We start from the raw sequence: 19,741 nt of genomic DNA on the forward strand, positions 1-19,741 counted from the left end.
TCCAATTCACTCTATTCCTTGCCCTCCTTTCACCCTCCTGCATGTTCAGGCCCCGATCACACAAAATCTTTTTCACTCCATCTTTCCACCTCCAATTTGGTCTCCCTCTTCTCCTCGTTCCCTCCACCTCCGACACATATATCCTCTTGGTCAATCTTTCCTCACTCATTCTCTCCATGTGCCCAAACCATTTCAAAACACCCTCTTCTGCTCTCTCAACCACGCTCTTTTTATTTCCACACATCTCTCTTACCCTTACGTTACTCACTCGATCAAACCACCTCACACCACACATTGTCCTCAAACATCTCATTTCCAGCACATCCATCCTCCTGCGCACAACTCTATCCATAGCCCACGCCTCGCAACCATACAACATTGTTGGAACCACTATTCCTTCAAACATACCTATTTTTGCTTTCCGAGATAATGTTCTCGACTTCCACACATTCTTCAAGGCTCCCAGAATTTTCGCCCCCTCCCCCACCCTATGATCCACTTCCGCTTCCATGTTTCCATCCGCTGCCAGATCCACTCCCAGATATCTAAAACACTTCACTTCCTCCAGTTTTTCTCCATTCAAACTCACCTCCCAATTGACTTGACCCTCAACCCTACTGTACCTAATAACCTTGCTCTTATTCACATTTACTCTTAACTTTCTTCTTTCACACACTTTACCAAATAAATAAATAAATAATTGATTACCTATAAATAACAACCATTTGTAATTCACCACACGGTTCAAGAATTAGGAAAGATGTCACATAAGGTACTGAAACACTTGAAATATCACTGGATATACAGATCAATAAAAGATAATAAATCTTGACACAGGAGTATTACACAAACACAAACAGCATTGGAGAATTAAAAGATTTTAATGTAGTTTCCTGGTGAAGAATTGGGAACTGTCATATCCCCTTCAGAGGTAAATTCTTGTAATACAATTATACATATTTTCTATTTATTTATTTTTCTTTTATACTTAGTCACTGTCTCCCGCATTAGCGAAGTAGCACAAGGAAACAGACGAAAGAATGGCCCAACCCACCCACATACACATGTATATATATAAATACCCACACACGTACATGTACATACCTATACATTTAAACATATACATACATATACGTACACAGACATATACATATATACACATGTACATATTCATACTTGCTGCCTTCATCCATTCCCATTGCCACCCTGCCATACATGTAAAAACAGCACACACACACACACACACACACACCCCGCATGCGTGAGGTAGTACTAGGAAAAGACAATAAAGGCCACATTCATTCACACTCAGACTCTAGCTATCATGTGTAATGCACCAAAACCAAAGGTCCCTTTCAACATCCAGGCTCTACAAAACTTTCCATGGTTTACCGCAAACGCTTCACATGCGCTGGTTCAATACACTGACAGCACGTTGACCCTGGTATACCACATCGTTCCAATTCACTCTATTCCTTTAATGCCTTTCACCCTCATGTATGTTCAGGCCCCGATCGCTCAAAATCTTTTTCACTCCATCCTTCTACATCCAATTTGGTCTCCCACTTCTCCTCGTTCCCTCCCCCTCTGACACATATATTCTCTCCATGTGTCGAAATCATTTCAATACACCCTCTTCTGCTCTCTCAACCACACTCTTTTTATTACCACACATCTTTCTTACCCTTTCATTACTTGCTTGATCAAACCATCTCACACCACATATAGTCCTCAAACATTTCATTTCCAACACATCCACCCTCCTCCGCACAACCCTATCTATAACCCATGCCTTACAACCATATAACATTGTTGGAACCGCCATTCCTTAAAACATTCCCATTTCGCTCTCCGAGATAACGTTCTCACCTTCCACATATTCTTCAACGCTCCCAGAACCTTCGCCCCCTCCCCCACCCTGTGACTCACTTCTGCCTCTTAACCTCCTGTATGTTCAAGCCCCGATAGCTCAAAATCATTTTTACTCCATCCTTCCACCTCCAATTTGGTCTCCTGCTTCTCCTTCTTCCCTCCATCTCCGCAACATATATCCTCTTTGTCAACCTTTCCTCACTCATTCCCTCCATATGTCCAAACCATTTCAACACACCCTCTTCTGCTCTCACAACCACACTCCTTTTATTACCACACATTTTTCTTACCCTTTCAATACTTGGTCAAACCACCTCACACCACATATTGTCTTTAAACATTTCATTTCCAACACATCCATCCTCCTCCATACAACTATATAACACTGTTGGAACTACTATTCCTTCAAACATACCCATTTTTGCTCTCAGATATAATGTTCTCTCCTTCCACACTTTTTTCATCACTCTTAGAACCTTTGCCCCCTCCCCCACCCTGTGACCCACTTCTGCTTCCATGGTTCCATTCTCTGCCAAGTCCACTCCCTGATATCTAAAACACTTCACTTTCTCCATTCAAACTTACACCCCAATTAATTTGTCTCTCAAACCTGCGGAACCTAATAACCTTGCTCTTATTCACATTTACTCTAAACTTCCTCCTTTCACACACTTTTCCAAACTCAGCCACCAACTTCTGCAGTTTCTCACTTGAATCAACCATCAGTGCTGTATCATCAGCAAACAGCAAGTGACTCACTTCCCAGGTCTTCCCATCCCAGGTCAACAGACTGCATACTTGCTCCTCTCTTCAAAACCCTTGCATTTACCTCCCTAACCACCCCATCCATAAACAAATTAAACAACCATGGAGATGTCACACACCCCTGCCGTTGACTGACCTTCACTGGGAACTAGTTACTCTCCTCTACTCCTACTCATACACATGCCTTATATCCCTGACAAAAACTTTCAACTGCTTCTAACAGCTTACCTCCCACACTATATACTCTTAAGACCTTCCACAAAGCATCTCTATCAACCCCAGTAAGTACATAAATAATTCTAGTGGACTGGAAGAGCTTACAAATTTAATTGAATAATATAATCTTTACTTCAATATATTGAGATTCTGCAATGAACTCTAATTTTGATAGATCAAATCAAATTTCAAAATTTAGCCTATCATTTAAAGGAGCCATGACAAACATTCTATGACACAACCAAGACAGATTACCCAAATAACAACCTAAGATGAAAACATGCAGCGCACCACAATAAACTAGCTCACTTAAATGTAAATAAACACAGATTCTAAGGTTTTTCTGAAAAACTACCATGGCCTAGCTGACATGCAACTTATTCTACAATAGACAATGAATATCATAGTCCACTACTGTTAAGAAGATTTCAATTTTAACAAAACAGGCTGAGTATCCCTTATCCAAAATGTTTCAGACTTTGAATTTTTTTTTTGTTTATGAGTATTTGCATATACATAATGAGATATCTTGGGGTTGGGACCTAAGTCTGAACACAAAATCCATTTATGTTTCATATAAACCATGGAAGCGGAAGTGAATCATAGGGTGGGGGAGGGGGGTGAAAGTTTTGGGAGCGTTGAAGAATGTGTGGAAGTCGAGAACATTATCTCGGAAAGCAAAAATGGGTATGTTTGAAGGAATAGTGGTTCCAACAATGTTATATGGTTGCGAGGCGTGGGCTATGGATAGAGTTGTGCAGAGGAGGGTGGACGTGCTGGAAATGAGATGTTTGAGGACAATATGTGGTGTGAGGTGGTTTGATCGTGTAAGTAATGAAAGGGTAAGAGAGATGTGTGGTAATAAAAAGAGTGTGGTTGAGAGAGCAGAGGAGGGTGTTTTGAAATGGTTTGGGCACATGGAGAGAATGAGTGAGGAAAGATTGACCAAGAGAATATATGTGTCAGAGGTAGAGGGAACAAGGAGAAGTGTAAGACCAAATTGGAGGTGGAAAGATGGAGTGAAAAAGATTTTAAGTGACTGGGGCCTGAACATGCAGGAGGGTGAAAGGCGTGCAAGGAATAGAGTGAATTGGAACGATGTGGTATACCGGGGTCGACATGCTGTCAATGGATTGAACCAGGGCATGTGAAGCGTCTGGAGTAAACCATGGAAAGTTCTGTGGGGCCTGGATAAGGAAAGGGAGTTGTGGTTTCGGTGCATTATAACATGACAGCTAGAGACTGAGTGTGAACGAATGTGACCTTTGTTGTCTTTTCCTAGTGCTACCTCGTGCACACGAGAGGGGAGGGGGTTGTTATTTCATGTGTGGTGGGGTGGCGATGGGAATGAATAAAGGCAGACAGTATGAATTATGTACATGTGTATATATGTATATGTCTGTGTGTGTACATATATGTATACGTTGAGATGTATAGGTATGTATATTTGTGTGTGTGGATGTGTATGTATATACATGTGTATATGGGTGCATTGGGCCATTCTTTCGTCTGTTTCCTTGCGCTACCTCACTAACACGGGAGACAGCGACAAAGCAAAATAAATATTAAATATAAATAAACCTTATACACATAGTTTGAAGGTAATTAATACAATATTTCTAATAATTTTGGCAATGATACAAAGTTTGTGTAAAACCAAACCATCAGAAGGCTAAGGTGTCAAAACCTCAGCTGCCCATGTGGACAATCTGTGGTTGTTTGGCATCACCTTCATTCTTGACTCTGAATTTATATGCTACTGATAAGCAATCATTTCCTTACATTTATTCACACATAAGTACTTCTTTCTTTCTTTCAAACTATTCGCCATTTCCCGCATTAGCGAGGTAGCGTTAAGAACAGAGGACTGGGCCTTTGAGGGAATACCCTCACCTGGCCCAATTCTCTGTTCCTTCTTTTGGGAAAAAAAAAAAAAAAAAAAAGTACTTAACAGTAAAAAAATATAAAATACCATCAATACAAAGAAAAAATAATGTGTTTAGGATAACAATGCAGCACAATAGCATCAGCAGAATACCTGCATCAATAGCTACACAATAACAACTACAAACAACTGCAGGTTTTCAGTTTCCACCTACGATAATGTGCTTTGATCAAAAGGTTGCAGTACACTGTATCTTACGTTTATTTGATTTTTATAAAAACAAATAAACATTTAATCTACGATAATTACAGGTAGCTGTAAATGTAACAAAAACTAACTGTGAGAAAAATTTCAACACAATAATGTTGCTGGTCATGTTACGCTCAAACATGGTACTGGGATGGAGATGAAATTAAGATTTCACACGAAAATAATGTTTTGCACTTAAAAAAAAAGAAAAAAAAAATCTCTGCTTACAAAAGAAGATAAGTGCAGCAACAATTACTACAACTACACCTGGCCTGAGAAACTTGAGGGGGAAGGTACATCGCTGTTGACATCATTGTGAGAAGGAATACCAGAGGAAGTTGAAGGATCAGGAAGTGGATCCTCTAGGGATGAGGAGGCATTCTGCTGGATGGCTTTTTTAAATGTTTCCTCCAGAGTCATCTGCCTCATTAACAATGGGTTTTGTCTGAGAAGTCTGTCTTTGATTTCATAAACTGACATGGTTTCTTGTTCTATCATGAATACATACTGCTCCAGTCCTTCAGTAAGTCCATCACACATTTCCACCATGTCATCTATAGGCAGTTTTCCTGCAGTGTTAACAAAGTCATTGTCTCTATTATTACAATCAACTTGATTCAGAACCATTTCAGCTATTTCACCGTTACCCACAGAGATATCTACAGGCTTTTTTGACATTTTCAACAATATCTTTGTACCACAGAGTAGAGAATAACCAGAAAATACAGTGAGTAATGCACTTAGATCTTGTGGTGAAAATGGTTTGCAACAAGCTGGCGTCAACAAAGCTTCAGAGCCTAGGATGGGCAAGTGAGGTCAGGTGTGGGATTTTCCACTTGTACTGTCATATCACTGCTCAGAAAGTTTTAAGATTTTGGAGCATTTCAGATTTTGGATTTTCAGATTAGGGATGCTCAGCCTGTACTCGTCAAGTCTTGCTTAAATTCTCCTAATTTCTATTTTTTCAACCAACAGTTTTATAAAACTAAAGTATTGAGGTTAAAGGAATGAGAGGAGAAGAAAGAAATAAAGCTACTCACGAGCCTCTGGACTCTAGGATGACGTGCTTCAGCTGCTTAATGCGTTGGGTGTCGATAGTGATGTGAAGCAGTTCAGCTTCTCGCAGAGGGAAAATAGATGTGGACCATTCACCATCATAGCGGGACTTAACCTTGGAAAACTTGTATCCACCTGATCAAATATGAGCAAAAAATTCAGTATACGTTATCATTTTACCAATTCATACACACAAAAAACAATCCAACATTTATGGTTTTTCTCTTACTCTTCCAGATGGACTTACACCATTATATGACAGTAGTCAATCATGTGTCTCATTCTCACACTACCAACCAACCCTGCCAACATAATATTATGTCTGGTACTATACACTTCAAAACTGCTCCCTACTAACAATTAATCTTATAACCAATTAATGGAAGCCCCACCAGAGTATGAAGTAATGAATGTATAAAGAGTTTCATTTCACAGCACATTGCTCAGAGAAGCAGCTTCATGAACCATATATGTTGAGTAGCAGCAGCTATATGTTCTCAGCTGTAAAAGACCTGTGGAAGACCCGGGAATCATTTCTAAAGTTGATATGCCAACCAACTGGGTGTCATCACTGGTTGGGGTGAAAAAGAAAAATGGAAAGCTACTGATTTGTCTTAATCTGAAAGATATAAATAAGGCAATCTGAAGTGAGCATTATCTCTGTCAGTTATTGAGGACATCATCACAAGACCATTAGAAGCATGAGTTTTTAGAATTCTGGATAAGAAGAAGGGTTTTTGGTACACACAACTAAAAGATCTGAGCACCTATTTGATTACATTCATTATCTCCTTCGGCAAATGCAGATGGCTCTGGATATCATTTGGAATCAGTTCAGAAACTGAAGTTTTCCAATGTTACATGCATCAGCTAATAAAAAGGTTTACCAAGAACTGAATCAGTATTTGCTATCATTCTTTAGGTTGTGGTAAAACAGAAAAAGATGTGAATCTGATCCATGATAAGAAACTGCAAACATTTCCAGGCTCAGCCTTAGAGTAGTACCCTTTACTAGTTATATAGTTAAGCTGAAGGGAGTTAAGCTTGCATTTCAGAAAGTTGTGGCCTTAGGAAAATACATGCTATGACTGATGTATCAGATGTACAGCATTTCTTAAGAATGATTCAGTACATGTCCAATTGTTTTCTAATCTGGCAAACATAACCAAACCTCTAATAGGACAGATGTAAAAAAAATACAATGTTTGTGTTACTGTAGTCTTATTAGCGTTGAGGAAAATCCCTGCTAGGATTGATGTATCAGGTGTACAGCATTTCTTCAGTACATGTCCAATTTTTTCTCTAAAAAGGCAAACATGACCAAATCTCATAAAAGAATACGATGTTTGTGTTACAGTAGGCTTAATGGGAAGCATCTGATGATGCTAATAGAGCTGTTGTAGCAGCACCCGTCTATGATACTGTGGCAGTTACTGTGCAGTGTGGTTCATTATAAACTAGACTAGGCACCATGCTTATCTAGGGGGTCAGCCAGTCTTATTTGCATCTTGTGCTCCACAAATGCTGGCCAACAGTATGCAGAGAGTGTTTTTCTATTGTGACTGCTTGCAAATTCTTAAATTATGCTAGTTTTGACACAAAAGACACATTACAGATGAACCACCAACCTTTGGAATCCATCTTTAGGAGTACCTTGAAAGCTGCACCAGCACAACTACAAAGAATGCTACTACATTTCCAATATCACAGTTTATGAGATATATATTAAAGGAAAAAAGTAGTTTTGGCAGATACTCTTAGCCATGTATATCTACCTGCCTGTGTGAAAGATCTCATAACAGTTAACATGTTTGAGATAATGAGTAACCAGGCCAATCAGATGGTGAGTGAGAACAGAACTAAAGAAATTCAGACATACAGAGGAGGATGAATCTTTGAAAATGCTGTGCAAAGTGATATAGTGAGGATAGTCCTACACAAGAGCAGAAATTCTGGTTGAGGAGCATTCATTCTTTATCTTAAAAAGAAAATGCATACAGAAGACCAGGCTCAAGTTGGATTAGAGGTTGTCTGCATCCCATGAGAGGAACTCTTCAGCCAGGAATGTTAGCAAACGTAAGTGTTTGAAGAGAAAACATTGTGTTAGTAAAATAAGAAAAAATTTCTGGGGTGATTTGTTACAGGTTGTCACATGTATTCCTAGTAACCAGCATCCCAGAATGAGGTCCACAACAGACAGACTGTTCCATTACATCTTAATTACAACTTAATCTGATGGCTCCTTAGCTTACTGGACTAAATTTGTAGTGTACTGAACTTCTACAGAAATGTGTGTTAGATCCCAAACTTACTTCATTGGGGTTCAAACGCTACATTAAAAGCTGAATTCCAGCAGATGTTTACTATACTTCATTGTTGTATGACTAAAAACATTACAGCACAGTAACAAGGCACAGCATTTACTCGTAATTTAAATCAATTTAGCGGTGGTATATGTGTTAACTGTAGCAGAAGAGTGTGTTCATGGAGAAGGAAGGAAGCACACCAACACACTTGTCCACCTTCCTTACTCCCTCTTTATTCGGGCTTTCCATCTCACATAACTTATTTTCAATGTTCTAATCTTACAATACTACAATTCCTCTTTAACTAAATTCAGCATAGTAACAATGCAAAGCAGCCTTTCAGTCATATCAGAAAGTCAACTTAGTGGTGAAATATCGAGAGAGAAGTGTATGTCCAATGCTGTAGTTTACAGTGGATGACTAATGATTTGTTCTATCTATCTCCTTTATAAGCAGTCATATAAGGTTTAAAAAGTTACATTTTCCCTTACATATACACAGAAAATAGTAAGGTCAATAAATTTCCATAGTGAAATTCTGGTAAAAGAGTTATGGTTATGCAGGGGAACAATGTCCTTATAAGCTAAAGATGATATAAGGTGTAGATTATTTGTAAAAATTTTGCAGCATATTTACTTACCAATGTAAAAGAAGGTCAGCTCGTTAGGGACATTACCATAGTCTCCCTTCTCAGCTATGGGTATCCGATGTATTCTATAACTGCGACACAGATGGGATAAAACAGCAGGAGGGGCATCAATACAATCCAGCATGTATGTCTCAAATCCATATTGTCTGTGGGAGATTAATATACAACAGTATAAGCACAGTCAACTGCAAGAGCACAAGTGATGATGCCTGAGTAATGTGGTTACCTCATTTGCATACTGCTCTCTGCATTTTTACATGACCACTATACTGCAACTTACCAAGTTTGGCTAGAGATGGCCATGATACCTACCCAAAAAAAGGATAAACAATGTGGATACAAAATCACAAAAAGTAATATGGTATACATTATTTTAAGGGTGTACACTCGAAACTGTAACTGATATCTTGGTAAACAAAGTACCTCTTTATACACTTGTACAAAGAGTCCTTAATCAAAATCAACAATGAATTCCTGGAAAATGGATTTTCAGCAAAGTGACATGAATAAAAACGGGTTTCCCATGGACAAAATTATATGAATTTGGGTTGTGTTCTTCCATTCTCAAACAACAGATCTGAAACATATCTTATTAACAAACAAGTCTAAGCACTTTTCTAATGGATGAAAAGGATTATTAAAACATTACAAGCATAAAACATTTGTAATTAAGTCCACACTTCAAATTTTTCTTTTCCAGAATCCTTCTTCAAAACCAAAAATAAAACCTTTACTTTCTCTACAATTAAGCACATACTCAAGCACATCCAATATTAGTAAAGATCCCACAGCCAGATACTAAATAACCATTCCATATCAATCATCAATCCATCCACATTCCAAATAAAATGAATAGTAGGTGAGGCAGTGGCGATGGGAATGAATAAAGGCAGACAGTGTGAATTGTGTGCATGTGTATATATGTATGTGTCTGTGTGTGTATATATATGTGTACATTGAGATGTATGGGTATGTATATTTGCGTGTGTGGACGTGTATGTATATACATGTGTAAGGGGGTGGGTTGGGCCATTTCTTTCGTCTGTTTCCTTGCGCTACCTCTGACCCCTGACTTTACTCCCCAGACATTCCCAAACCACTCTTCCCCTTTACCCTTGAGCTTCGTTTCACTCAGAGCCAAAACATCCAGGTTCCTTTCCTCAAACATACTACCTATCTTTCCTTTTTTCACATCTTGGTTACATCCACACACATTTAGGCACCCCACTCTGAGCCTTCGAGGAGGATGAACACTCCCCGCGTGACTCCTTCTTCTGTTTCCCATTTTAGAAAGTTAATACAAGGAGGGGAGGATTTCTAGCCCCCCGCTCCCGTCCCCTCTAGTCGCTTTCTACGACACGCGAGGAATACGTGGGAAGTATTCTTTCACCCCTATCCCCAGGGATAATATACATATATATATATACATATACACATACACACACATACACATACATACGCACATACACACACACACATACATATATATACATATGAAAAATGTAAGAAACAATTTAGAAAACTGAAACTTCTAGCTTGAAATGAATGAAAAAAATGAATGTCACATAATGGTTCAACCTCTGGCTATGGAAAAAAGTAAATGTATAATTTATTTACACAAACGTCAATAGCAGTTCTCATCAATTTAACCACTGTATTAATAAGCTTCAATGTCTAAGCTACATTTTTCTCCAATTTCACTATTTTCCTTCACATTTTCAATTGTGTCTGAAGGTTCTACTTCAAGAGTGATTGTTTTTCCAGTAAGGGTCTTCACATCTTGGTTACATCCACACACATTTAGGCACCCCACTCTGAGCCTTCGAGGAGGATGCTTTATATATATATATATATATATATATATATATATATATATATATATATATATATATATATATATATATATATATATATATATATAATTCCACCTATAGGATTAGTAGTAGACACCTTGTGTTGTCGGCCGACTTCGGCTGGGATGTAAATACATGATGAGGGTTTGCTTCTCCTCTGGATAAACTTTGCCAACAAAATCACTTGATATGTAATCCAGCCAGTGTTGTTCAGCTGCGGTAAATTCACTTACCATGTACACTGTCAAATTTTTCAGCGTGTTGCCCAAACCATGTTATCCTGTACCCTATAATGTCTTTCAATCACTGATGGTCAGCAGTCTAGTCGCTGGACGTTTGGTGCTCTCCGTATCCTCTTTTGCGCCACCGCCCACGGGATGGGTAGGAGTGCACAATATGACAGCCGCTCTTGCGGTAAAAATCAAAATGGCTACAACTACACACTCTCGGTGCAGTCAACCGCCCGTACGTTCGCTCTCGTTCAGTCTTGAAAGTCATCGCCTTCGAGACTCACGTGGTGCATGATGACACGCATGAATGACCGGCGGTGACAGACACACACGTAGTAGGAAAGGAAGTGCAGGTGACATTGGCGGTCCTCCTTGCGCTCGCCCCGAGTGGTTTATACTTAATTATTGTTTCCCATTAGCACAATAGTGCCAGGAAACAGTCAAAGAAAGACCAATTCACTCTCATACACATATATATGCATATACAAACATTTTTTTTTTTCAAACTATTCGCCATTTCCCGCGTTAGAGAGGTAGCGTTACGAACAGAGGACTGGGCCATTGAGGGAATATCCTCACCTGGCCCCCTTCTCTGTTCCTTCTTTTGGAAAATTAAAAAAAAGTGAGAGGGGAGGATTTCCAGCCCCCCCGCTCCCTCCCCTTTTAGTCGCCTTCTACGACACGCAGGGAATACGTGGGAAGTATTCTTTCTCCCCTATCCCCAGGGATAACATATATATATATATATATATATATATATATATATATATATATATATATATATATATATATATATATATATACATAATTCATATAACCATCCGCGATTTAGCCAACGTGTTGTTGAGTCGTTTATTCTCTGCTATGTTATAATCCACATAACCCCCACCTCTCGTGACCTAGCCATAATACTGCTAGGTTGTTAACGCCCTCCTGTGTTATAATCCCCTTAACCTCGGCTTCCGTAACCTAGCCATGGCTATGCTAGGTTCTCAAGACGTTGCTTTGTTATACACCAGACGGGGTCATGCTGGTGTGGTATCTGATCCGCTGTGTTATGGAGTGCGACTCGAGTGGTAGGGATGGCGTGTGGTGATGGTACTGTGGCAAATAGTGGTAGTGGTGGTCGTGGTGGTGGGGAGGGGAGGAGTGGTTTGAGCCACCTGGGTGAGGGCAAGGGCAGGGGGTAGAGGCAGGTGGTGTGAGGGCTGGTCAGTGCGGGCACCCACACCCCTTACTTGTCTAGCGGGTATTGGCCCACATACACACACACACACACACACCACCTGCCCCAACACGCGCCAGATTTTCAGCCTCTCTCTCTCCCTCCCTCTCTGTCTCTCCCCCCCCCCCCTCTCTCTCTCTCTTAATGCACACAGAGTAGCCAGGTGACCAACCAATCGTAGAGAGAGAGAGAGAGAGAGAGAGAGAGAGAGAGAGAGAGAGAGAGAGAGAGAGAGAGAGAGAGAGAGAGAGAGAGAGAGAGAGAGAGAGAGTTCTATCCTGCCCCCTTTTTCATCACCTAACCCTCCTATTCCCTATTCATCAATCATCGCTACCTACCCTTCACTGCTGATCATCATGGCCGTGTCGTATTACAATCCACCTATTTCCCTTCAGCCTATCCTCTATACTATTCTGTATGAGTCTTCGTATGCTCCTCCTACTGTTCTTTACGAAACTTGCCTAAACGAAACACAACGACGGATATCTTGACCCGGATATAGTTAAGGACATAGTCACACGCAAATGAATTTCAAGTCACCTTAACAATTACGCGTGTTCCTCGCGTGTCGTAGAGGGCGACTGGGGGGGACGGGAGCGGGGGGCCGGAAATCCTCCCCTCCTTGTATTAACTTTCTAAAATGGGAAACAGAAGAAGGAGTCACGCGGGGAGTGCTCATCCTCCTCGAAGGCTCAGAGTGGGGTGCCTAAATGTGTGTGGATGTAACCAAGATGTGAAAAAAGGAGAGATAGGTAGTATGTTTGAGGAAAGGAACCTGGATGTTTTGGCTCAGAGTGAAACGAAGCTCAAGGGTAAAGGGGAAGAGTGGTTTGGGAATGTCTGGGGAGTAAAGTCAGGGGTTAGTGAGAGGACAAGAGCAAGGGAAGGAGTAGCAATACTCCTGAAACAGGAGTGGTGGGAGTATGTGATAGAGTGTAAGAAAGTAAATTCTCGATTAATATGGGTAAAACTGAAAGTTGATGGAGAGAGGTGGGTGATTATTGGTGCATATGCACCTGGGCATGAGAAGAAAGATCAAGAGAGGCAAGTGTTTTGGGAGCAGCTGAATGAGTGTGTTAGTGGTTTTGATGCACGAGACCGGGTTATAGTGATGGGTGATTTGAATGCAAAGGTGAGTAATGTGGCAGTTGAGGGAATAATTGGTATACATGGGGTGTTCAGTGTTGTAAATGGAAATGGTGAAGAGCTTGTAGATTTATGTGCTGAAAAAGGACTGATGATTGGGAATACCTGGTTTAAAAAGCGAGATATACATAAGTATACTTATGTAAGTAGGAGAGATGGCCAGAGAGCGTTATTGGATTACGTGTTAATTGACAGGCGTGCGAAAGAGAGACTTTTGGATGTTAATGTGCTGAGAGGTGCAACTGGAGGGATGTCTGATCATTATCTTGTGGAGGCTAAGGTGAAGATTTGTATGGGTTTTCAGAAAAGAAGAGTGAATGTTGGGGTGAAGAGGGTGGTGAGAGTAAGTGAGCTTGAGAAGGAGACCTGTGTGAGGAAGTACCAGGAGAGACTGAGTACAGAATGGAAAAAGGTGAGAACAATGGAAGCAAGGGGAGTGGGGGAGGAATGGGATGTATTTAGGGAATCAGTGATGGATTGCGCAAAAGATGCTTGTGGCATGAGAAGAGTGGGAGGTGGGTTGATTAGAAAGGGTAGTGAGTGGTGGGATGAAGAAGTAAGAGTATTAGTGAAAGAGAAGAGAGAGGCATTTGGACGATTTTTGCAGGGAAAAAATGCAATTGAGTGGGAGATGTATAAAAGAAAGAGACAGGAGGTCAAGAGAAAGGTGCAAGAGGTGAAAAAAAGGCCAAATGAGAGTTGGGGTGAGAGAGTATCATTAAATTTTAGGGAGAATAAAAAGATGTTCTGGAAGGAGGTAAATAAAGTGCGTAAGACAAGGGAGCAAATGGGAACTTCAGTGAAGGGCGCAAATGGGGAGGTGATAACAAGTAGTGGTGATGTGAGAAGGAGATGGAGTGAGTATTTTGAAGGTTTGTTGAATGTGTTTGATGATAGAGTGGCAGATATAGGGTGTTTTGGTCGAGGTGGTGTGCAAAGTGAGAGGGTTAGGGAAAATGATTTGGTAAACAGAGAAGAGGTAGTGAAAGCTTTGCGGAAGATGAAAGCCGGCAAGGCAGCAGGTTTGGATGGTATTGCAGTGGAATTTATTAAAAAAGGGGGTGACTGTATTGTTGACTGGTTGGTAAGGTTATTTAATGTATGTATGACTCATGGTGAGGTTCCTGAGGATTGGCGGAATGCGTGCATAGTGCCATTGTACAAAGGCAAAGGGGATAAGAGTGAGTGCTCAAATTACAGAGGTATAAGTTTGTTGAGTATTCCTGGTAAATTATATGGGAGGGTATTGATTGAGAGGGTGAAGGCATGTACAGAGCATCAGATTGGGGAAGAGCAGTGTGGTTTCAGAAGTGGTAGAGGATGTGTGGATCAGGTGTTTGCTTTGAAGAATGTATGTGAGAAATACTTAGAAAAGCAAATGGATTTGTATGTAGCATTTATGGATCTGGAGAAGGCATATGATAAGAGTTGATAGAGATGCTCTGTGGAAGGTATTAAGAATATATGGTGTGGGAGGAAAGTTGTTAGAAGCAGTGAAAAGTTTTTATCGAGGATGTAAGGCATGTGTACGTGTAGGAAGAGAGGAAAGTGATTGGTTCTCAGTGAATGTAGGTTTGCGGCAGGGGTGTGTGATGTCTCCATGGTTGTTTAATTTGTTTATGGATGGGGTTGTTAGGGAGGTAAATGCAAGAGTTTTGGAAAGAGGGGCAAGTATGAAGTCTGTTGGGGATGAGAGAGCTTGGGAAGTGAGTCAGTTGTTGTTCGCTGATGATACAGCGCTGGTGGCTGATTCATGTGAGAAACTGCAGAAGCTGGTGACTGAGTTTGGTAAAGTGTGTGGAAGAAGAAAGTTCAGAGTAAATGTGAATAAGAGCAAGGTTATTAGGTACAGTAGGGTTGAGGGTCAAGTAAATTGGGAGGTGAGTTTGAATGGAGAAAAACTGGTGGAAGTGAAGTGTTTTAGATATCTGGGAGTGGATCTGGCAGCGGATGGAACCATGGAAGCGGAAGTGGATCATAGGGTGGGGGAGGGGGCGAAAATTCTGGGGGCCTTGAAGAATGTGTGGAAGTCGAGAACATTATCTCGGAAAGCAAAAATGGGTATGTTTGAAGGAATAGTGGTTCCAACAATGTTGTATGGTTGCGAGGCGTGGGCTATGGATAGAGTTGTGCGCAGGAGGATGGATGTGCTGGAAATGAGATGTTTGAGGACAATGTGTGGTGTGAGGTGGTTTGATCGAGTGAGTAACGTAAGGGTAAGAGAGATGTGTGGAAATAAAAAGAGCGTGGTTGAGAGAGCAGAAGAGGGTGTTTTGAAGTGGTTTGGGCACATGGAGAGGATGAGTGAGGAAAGATTGACCAAGAGGATATATGTGTCGGAGGTGGAGGGAGCAAGGAGAAGAGGGAGACCAAATTGGAGGTGGAAAGATGGAGTGAAAAAGATTTTGTGTGATCGGGGCCTGAACATGCAGGAGGGTGAAAGGAGGGCAAGGAATAGAGTGAATTGGAGCGATGTGGTATACCGGGGTTGACGTGCTGTCAGTGGATTGAATCAAGGCATGTGAAGCGTCTGGGGTAAACCATGGAAAGCTGTGTAGGTATGTATATTTGCGTGTGTGGACGTATGTATATACATGTGTATGGGGGGGGGGCCATTTCTTTCGTCTGTTTCCTTGCACTACCTCGCAAACGCGGGAGACAGCGACAAAGTATAAAAAAAAAAAAAAAAAAAAATCTCAATAAATGTATAACTGGACGATCGTCATTCCTCTCTCTCTCTCTCTCTCTCTCTCTCTCTCTCTCTCTCTCTCTCTCTCTCTCTCTCTCCTCTCTCTCTCTCTCTCTACGCTCTACGTCCCTAACACCCACACGATACCCGGGTTTAACTAATGGTGTCCACGCTCCATTACACGTCCCACTTTATAACCCGGAATTAACGCTCGTTCGACGTCTGTATCTGTGACGCAAATGAAGTGTGGGGGGTGGAGGGGGAGGAGGGAGGAGATAAATAAATAAATAAAGGCCAAATAATGGCCATCATAATTTGACCACTTACATGCGTAAGTAATTAAGTGTTATTAATGAGAGATGGAGAGTGATGGGCGAGGAGAAATGAAAAAAACGAGTCATAAGTTGTGCATATGAATAGCGAGCAAGAAGTGTGCATTAGGGTCTGATGTATACAAGGTTTATTGGCTTACAGATTAAGTGAGGTGGGGTTTTTTGGCCATCAGTGTGGGGGACTGTTAGTCCCGGCGTGTCCCAGCGCTACCTTGGCACGAGGGCATGATAAGGATTGTATATATGTATACACACACACACACACACACACACACACATATATATATATATATATATATATATATATATATATATATATATATATATATATATATATATATATATATTAATAAAGGCATGTGTGGCGAGGTGGCGACGAGAAACAAATAAAGGCAGACAGCGTGAACTGAGTGCATGGGTACATATGTATGTGTCTGAGTGTGTACATACATGTGCACATCGATATGCACAGGCATGTATATCTGCGTGTGTGGACGCGCACGCACACACACGTGCATGGGGGTGGGCTGGGCCATTTCTTTCGTCTGTTTCCTTGCGCTACCTCGCAAACGCGGGAGACAGCGACAAAGCAAAATAAAAAGATAATAAAAATAAATATATATGGGCACATGGAGAGGATGAGTGAGGAAAGATTGACCAAGAGGATATATGTGTCGGAGGTGGAGGGAACAAGGAGAAGAGGGAGACCAAATTGGAGGTGGAAAGATGGAGTGAAAAAGATTTTGTGTGATCGGGGCCTGAACATGCAGGAGGGTGAAAGGAGGGCAAGGAATAGAGTGAATTGGAGCGATGTGGTATACCGGGGTTGACGTGCTGTCAGTGGATTGAAGCAGGGCATGTGAAGCGTCTGGGGTAAACCATGGAAAGCTGTGTAGGTATGTATATTTGCGTGTGTGGACGTATGTATATACATGTGTATGGGGGGGGGGGGGTTGGGCCATTTCTTTCGTCTGTTTCCTTGCGCTACCTCGCAAACGCGGGAGACAGCGACAAAGTATATTAAATATAAATAAATAAATATATATATATATATATATATATATATATATATATATATATATATATATATATATTTTTTTTTTTTTTTTTCATACTATTTGCCATTTCCCGCGTTAGCGAGGTAGCATTAAGAACAGAGAACTGGGCCTTAGAGAGAATATCCTCACCTGACCCCCTTCTCTGTTCCTTCTTTTGGAAAATTAAAAAAAACAAGAAAGGGGAGGATTTCCAGCCACCCGCTCCCTCCCCTTTTAGTCGCCTTCTACGACACGCAGGGAATACGTGGGAAGTATTCTTTCTCCCCTATCCCCAGGGATAAAATATATATATATATATATATATATATATATATATATATATATATATGGTTTTGGAGTTTTGGAAAGAGGGGCAAGTATGAAGTCTGTTGGGGATGAGAGAGCTTTGGAAGTGAGTCAGTTGTTGTTCGCTGATGACACAGCGCTGGTGGCTGATTCATGTGTGAAACTGCAGAAGCTGGTGACTGAGTTTGGTAAAGTGTGTGGAAGAAGAAAGTTAAGAGTAAATGTGAATAAGAGCAAGGTTATTAGGTACAGTAGGGTTGAGGGTCAAGTCAATTGGGAGGTGAGTTTGAATGGAGAAAAACTGGAGGAAGTGAAGTGTTTTAGATATCTGGGAGTGGATCTGGCAGCGGATGGAACCATGGAAGCGGAAGTGGATCATAGGGTGGGGGAGGGGGCGAAAATTCTGGGGGCCTTGAAGAATGTGTGGAAGTCGAGAACATTATCTCGGAAAGCAAAAATGGGTATGTTTGAAGGAATAGTGGTTCCAACAATGTTGTATGGTTGCGAGGCGTGGGCTATGGATAGAGTTGTGCGCAGGAGGATGGATGTGCTGGAAATGAGATGTTTGAGGACAATGTGTGGTGTGAGGTGGTTTGATCGAGTGAGTAACGTAAGGGTAAGAGAGATGTGTGGAAATAAAAAGAGCGTGGTTGAGAGAGCAGAAGAGGGTGTTTTGAAGTGGTTTGGGCACATGGAGAGGATGAGTGAGGAAAGATTGACCAAGAGGATATATGTGTCGGAGGTGGAGGGAACAAGGAGAAGAGGGCGACCAAATTGGAGGTGGAAAGATGGAGTGAAAAAGATTTTGTGTGATCGGGGCCTGAACATGCAGGAGGGTGAAAGGAGGGCAAGGAATAGAGTGAATTGGAGCGATGTGGTATACCGGGGCTGACGTGCTGTCAGTGGATTGAATCAAGGCATGTGAAGCGTCTGGGGTAAACCATGGAAAGCTGTGTAGGTATGTATATTTGCGTGTGTGGACGTATGTATATACATGTGTATGGGGGGGGGGTTGGGCCATTTCTTTCGTCTGTTTCCTTGCGCTACCTCGCAAACGCGGGAGACAGCGACAAAGTATAAAAAAAAATATATATATATATATATATATAGCTGTGTAGGTATGTATATTTGCGTGTGTGGACGTATGTATATACATGTGTATGGGGGTGGGTTGGGCCATTTCTTTCGTCTGTTTCCTTGCGCTACCTCGCAAACGCGGGAGACAGCGACAAAGCAAAAAAAAAAAAAAAAAAAAATATATGGTGGTGTTAATACATCTCCTGTGTGATTGCCTCACGTGTCGTCAGTCTACGTATATCACTTTATTCACCAACTCATAATTGTGGATTTACCTTCCCCTACCACGGATAACCTCGGTGGCTGGTTAATCACCCTGTTAAAAATTACACGAACTTAATCTATATACTTAATCGCTGTTCCCCACACAGGCAAGGTAGCGCAAGTAAACAGACGAAGAATGACCCAAACACTCATATACATATATATATACATAAACGCCCATACAGGCACATAAACATACATATACATTTCAATGATTGCATACATATACATACACTTGGAAAAACAGATGGATGTGTATGTAGCATTTATAGATCTAGAGAAGGCATATGATAGGGTTGATAGAGATGCTTTGTGGAAAGTATTAAGAGTATATGGAGTGGGAGGCAAGTTGATAGAAGCAGTGAAAAGTTTTTACCAAGGATGTAATGCATGTGTATGAGTAGGAAGAGAGGAAAGTGACTGGTTCCCAAAGAATGTCAATTTGCGGCAGGGGTGCATGATGTCTCCATGGTTGTTTAACTTGTTTATGGATGGGGTGGTTAGGAAGGTGAATGCAAGAGTTATGGAGTGAAGGGCAAGTATGCAGTCTGTTGTGGATGAGGGGGCTTGGGAAGTGTCAGTTG

The 19,741-nt window shown here is 41.1% G+C and overlaps 1 protein-coding gene across 5 annotated transcripts in view; it reads right to left on the reverse strand.

Annotated features, from left to right (window-relative positions):
- Nucleotides 1–19,741, reverse strand: part of SMC5 (structural maintenance of chromosomes 5) — a 281,105-nt gene that overhangs the window by 70,931 nt on the left and 190,433 nt on the right. For all 5 annotated transcript variants that reach the window (XR_011713331.1, XM_071666709.1, XM_071666711.1 and 2 more), the window contains 2 exons: nt 8,990–9,144; nt 6,028–6,178 (listed from right to left, as the gene is read on the reverse strand). Coding sequence is in view for 4 of the 5 variants with exons in the window: in XM_071666709.1 (XP_071522810.1) it covers nt 6,028–6,178; nt 8,990–9,144 (306 nt within the window). In the remaining variant the exon portion in view is untranslated. The remainder of the gene's footprint in view (nt 1–6,027; nt 6,179–8,989; nt 9,145–19,741) is intronic.

The sequence above is a fragment of the Panulirus ornatus genome, chromosome 11, assembly GCF_036320965.1.
Source record: "Panulirus ornatus isolate Po-2019 chromosome 11, ASM3632096v1, whole genome shotgun sequence".
Lineage (NCBI taxonomy): Eukaryota > Metazoa > Arthropoda > Malacostraca > Decapoda > Palinuridae > Panulirus > Panulirus ornatus.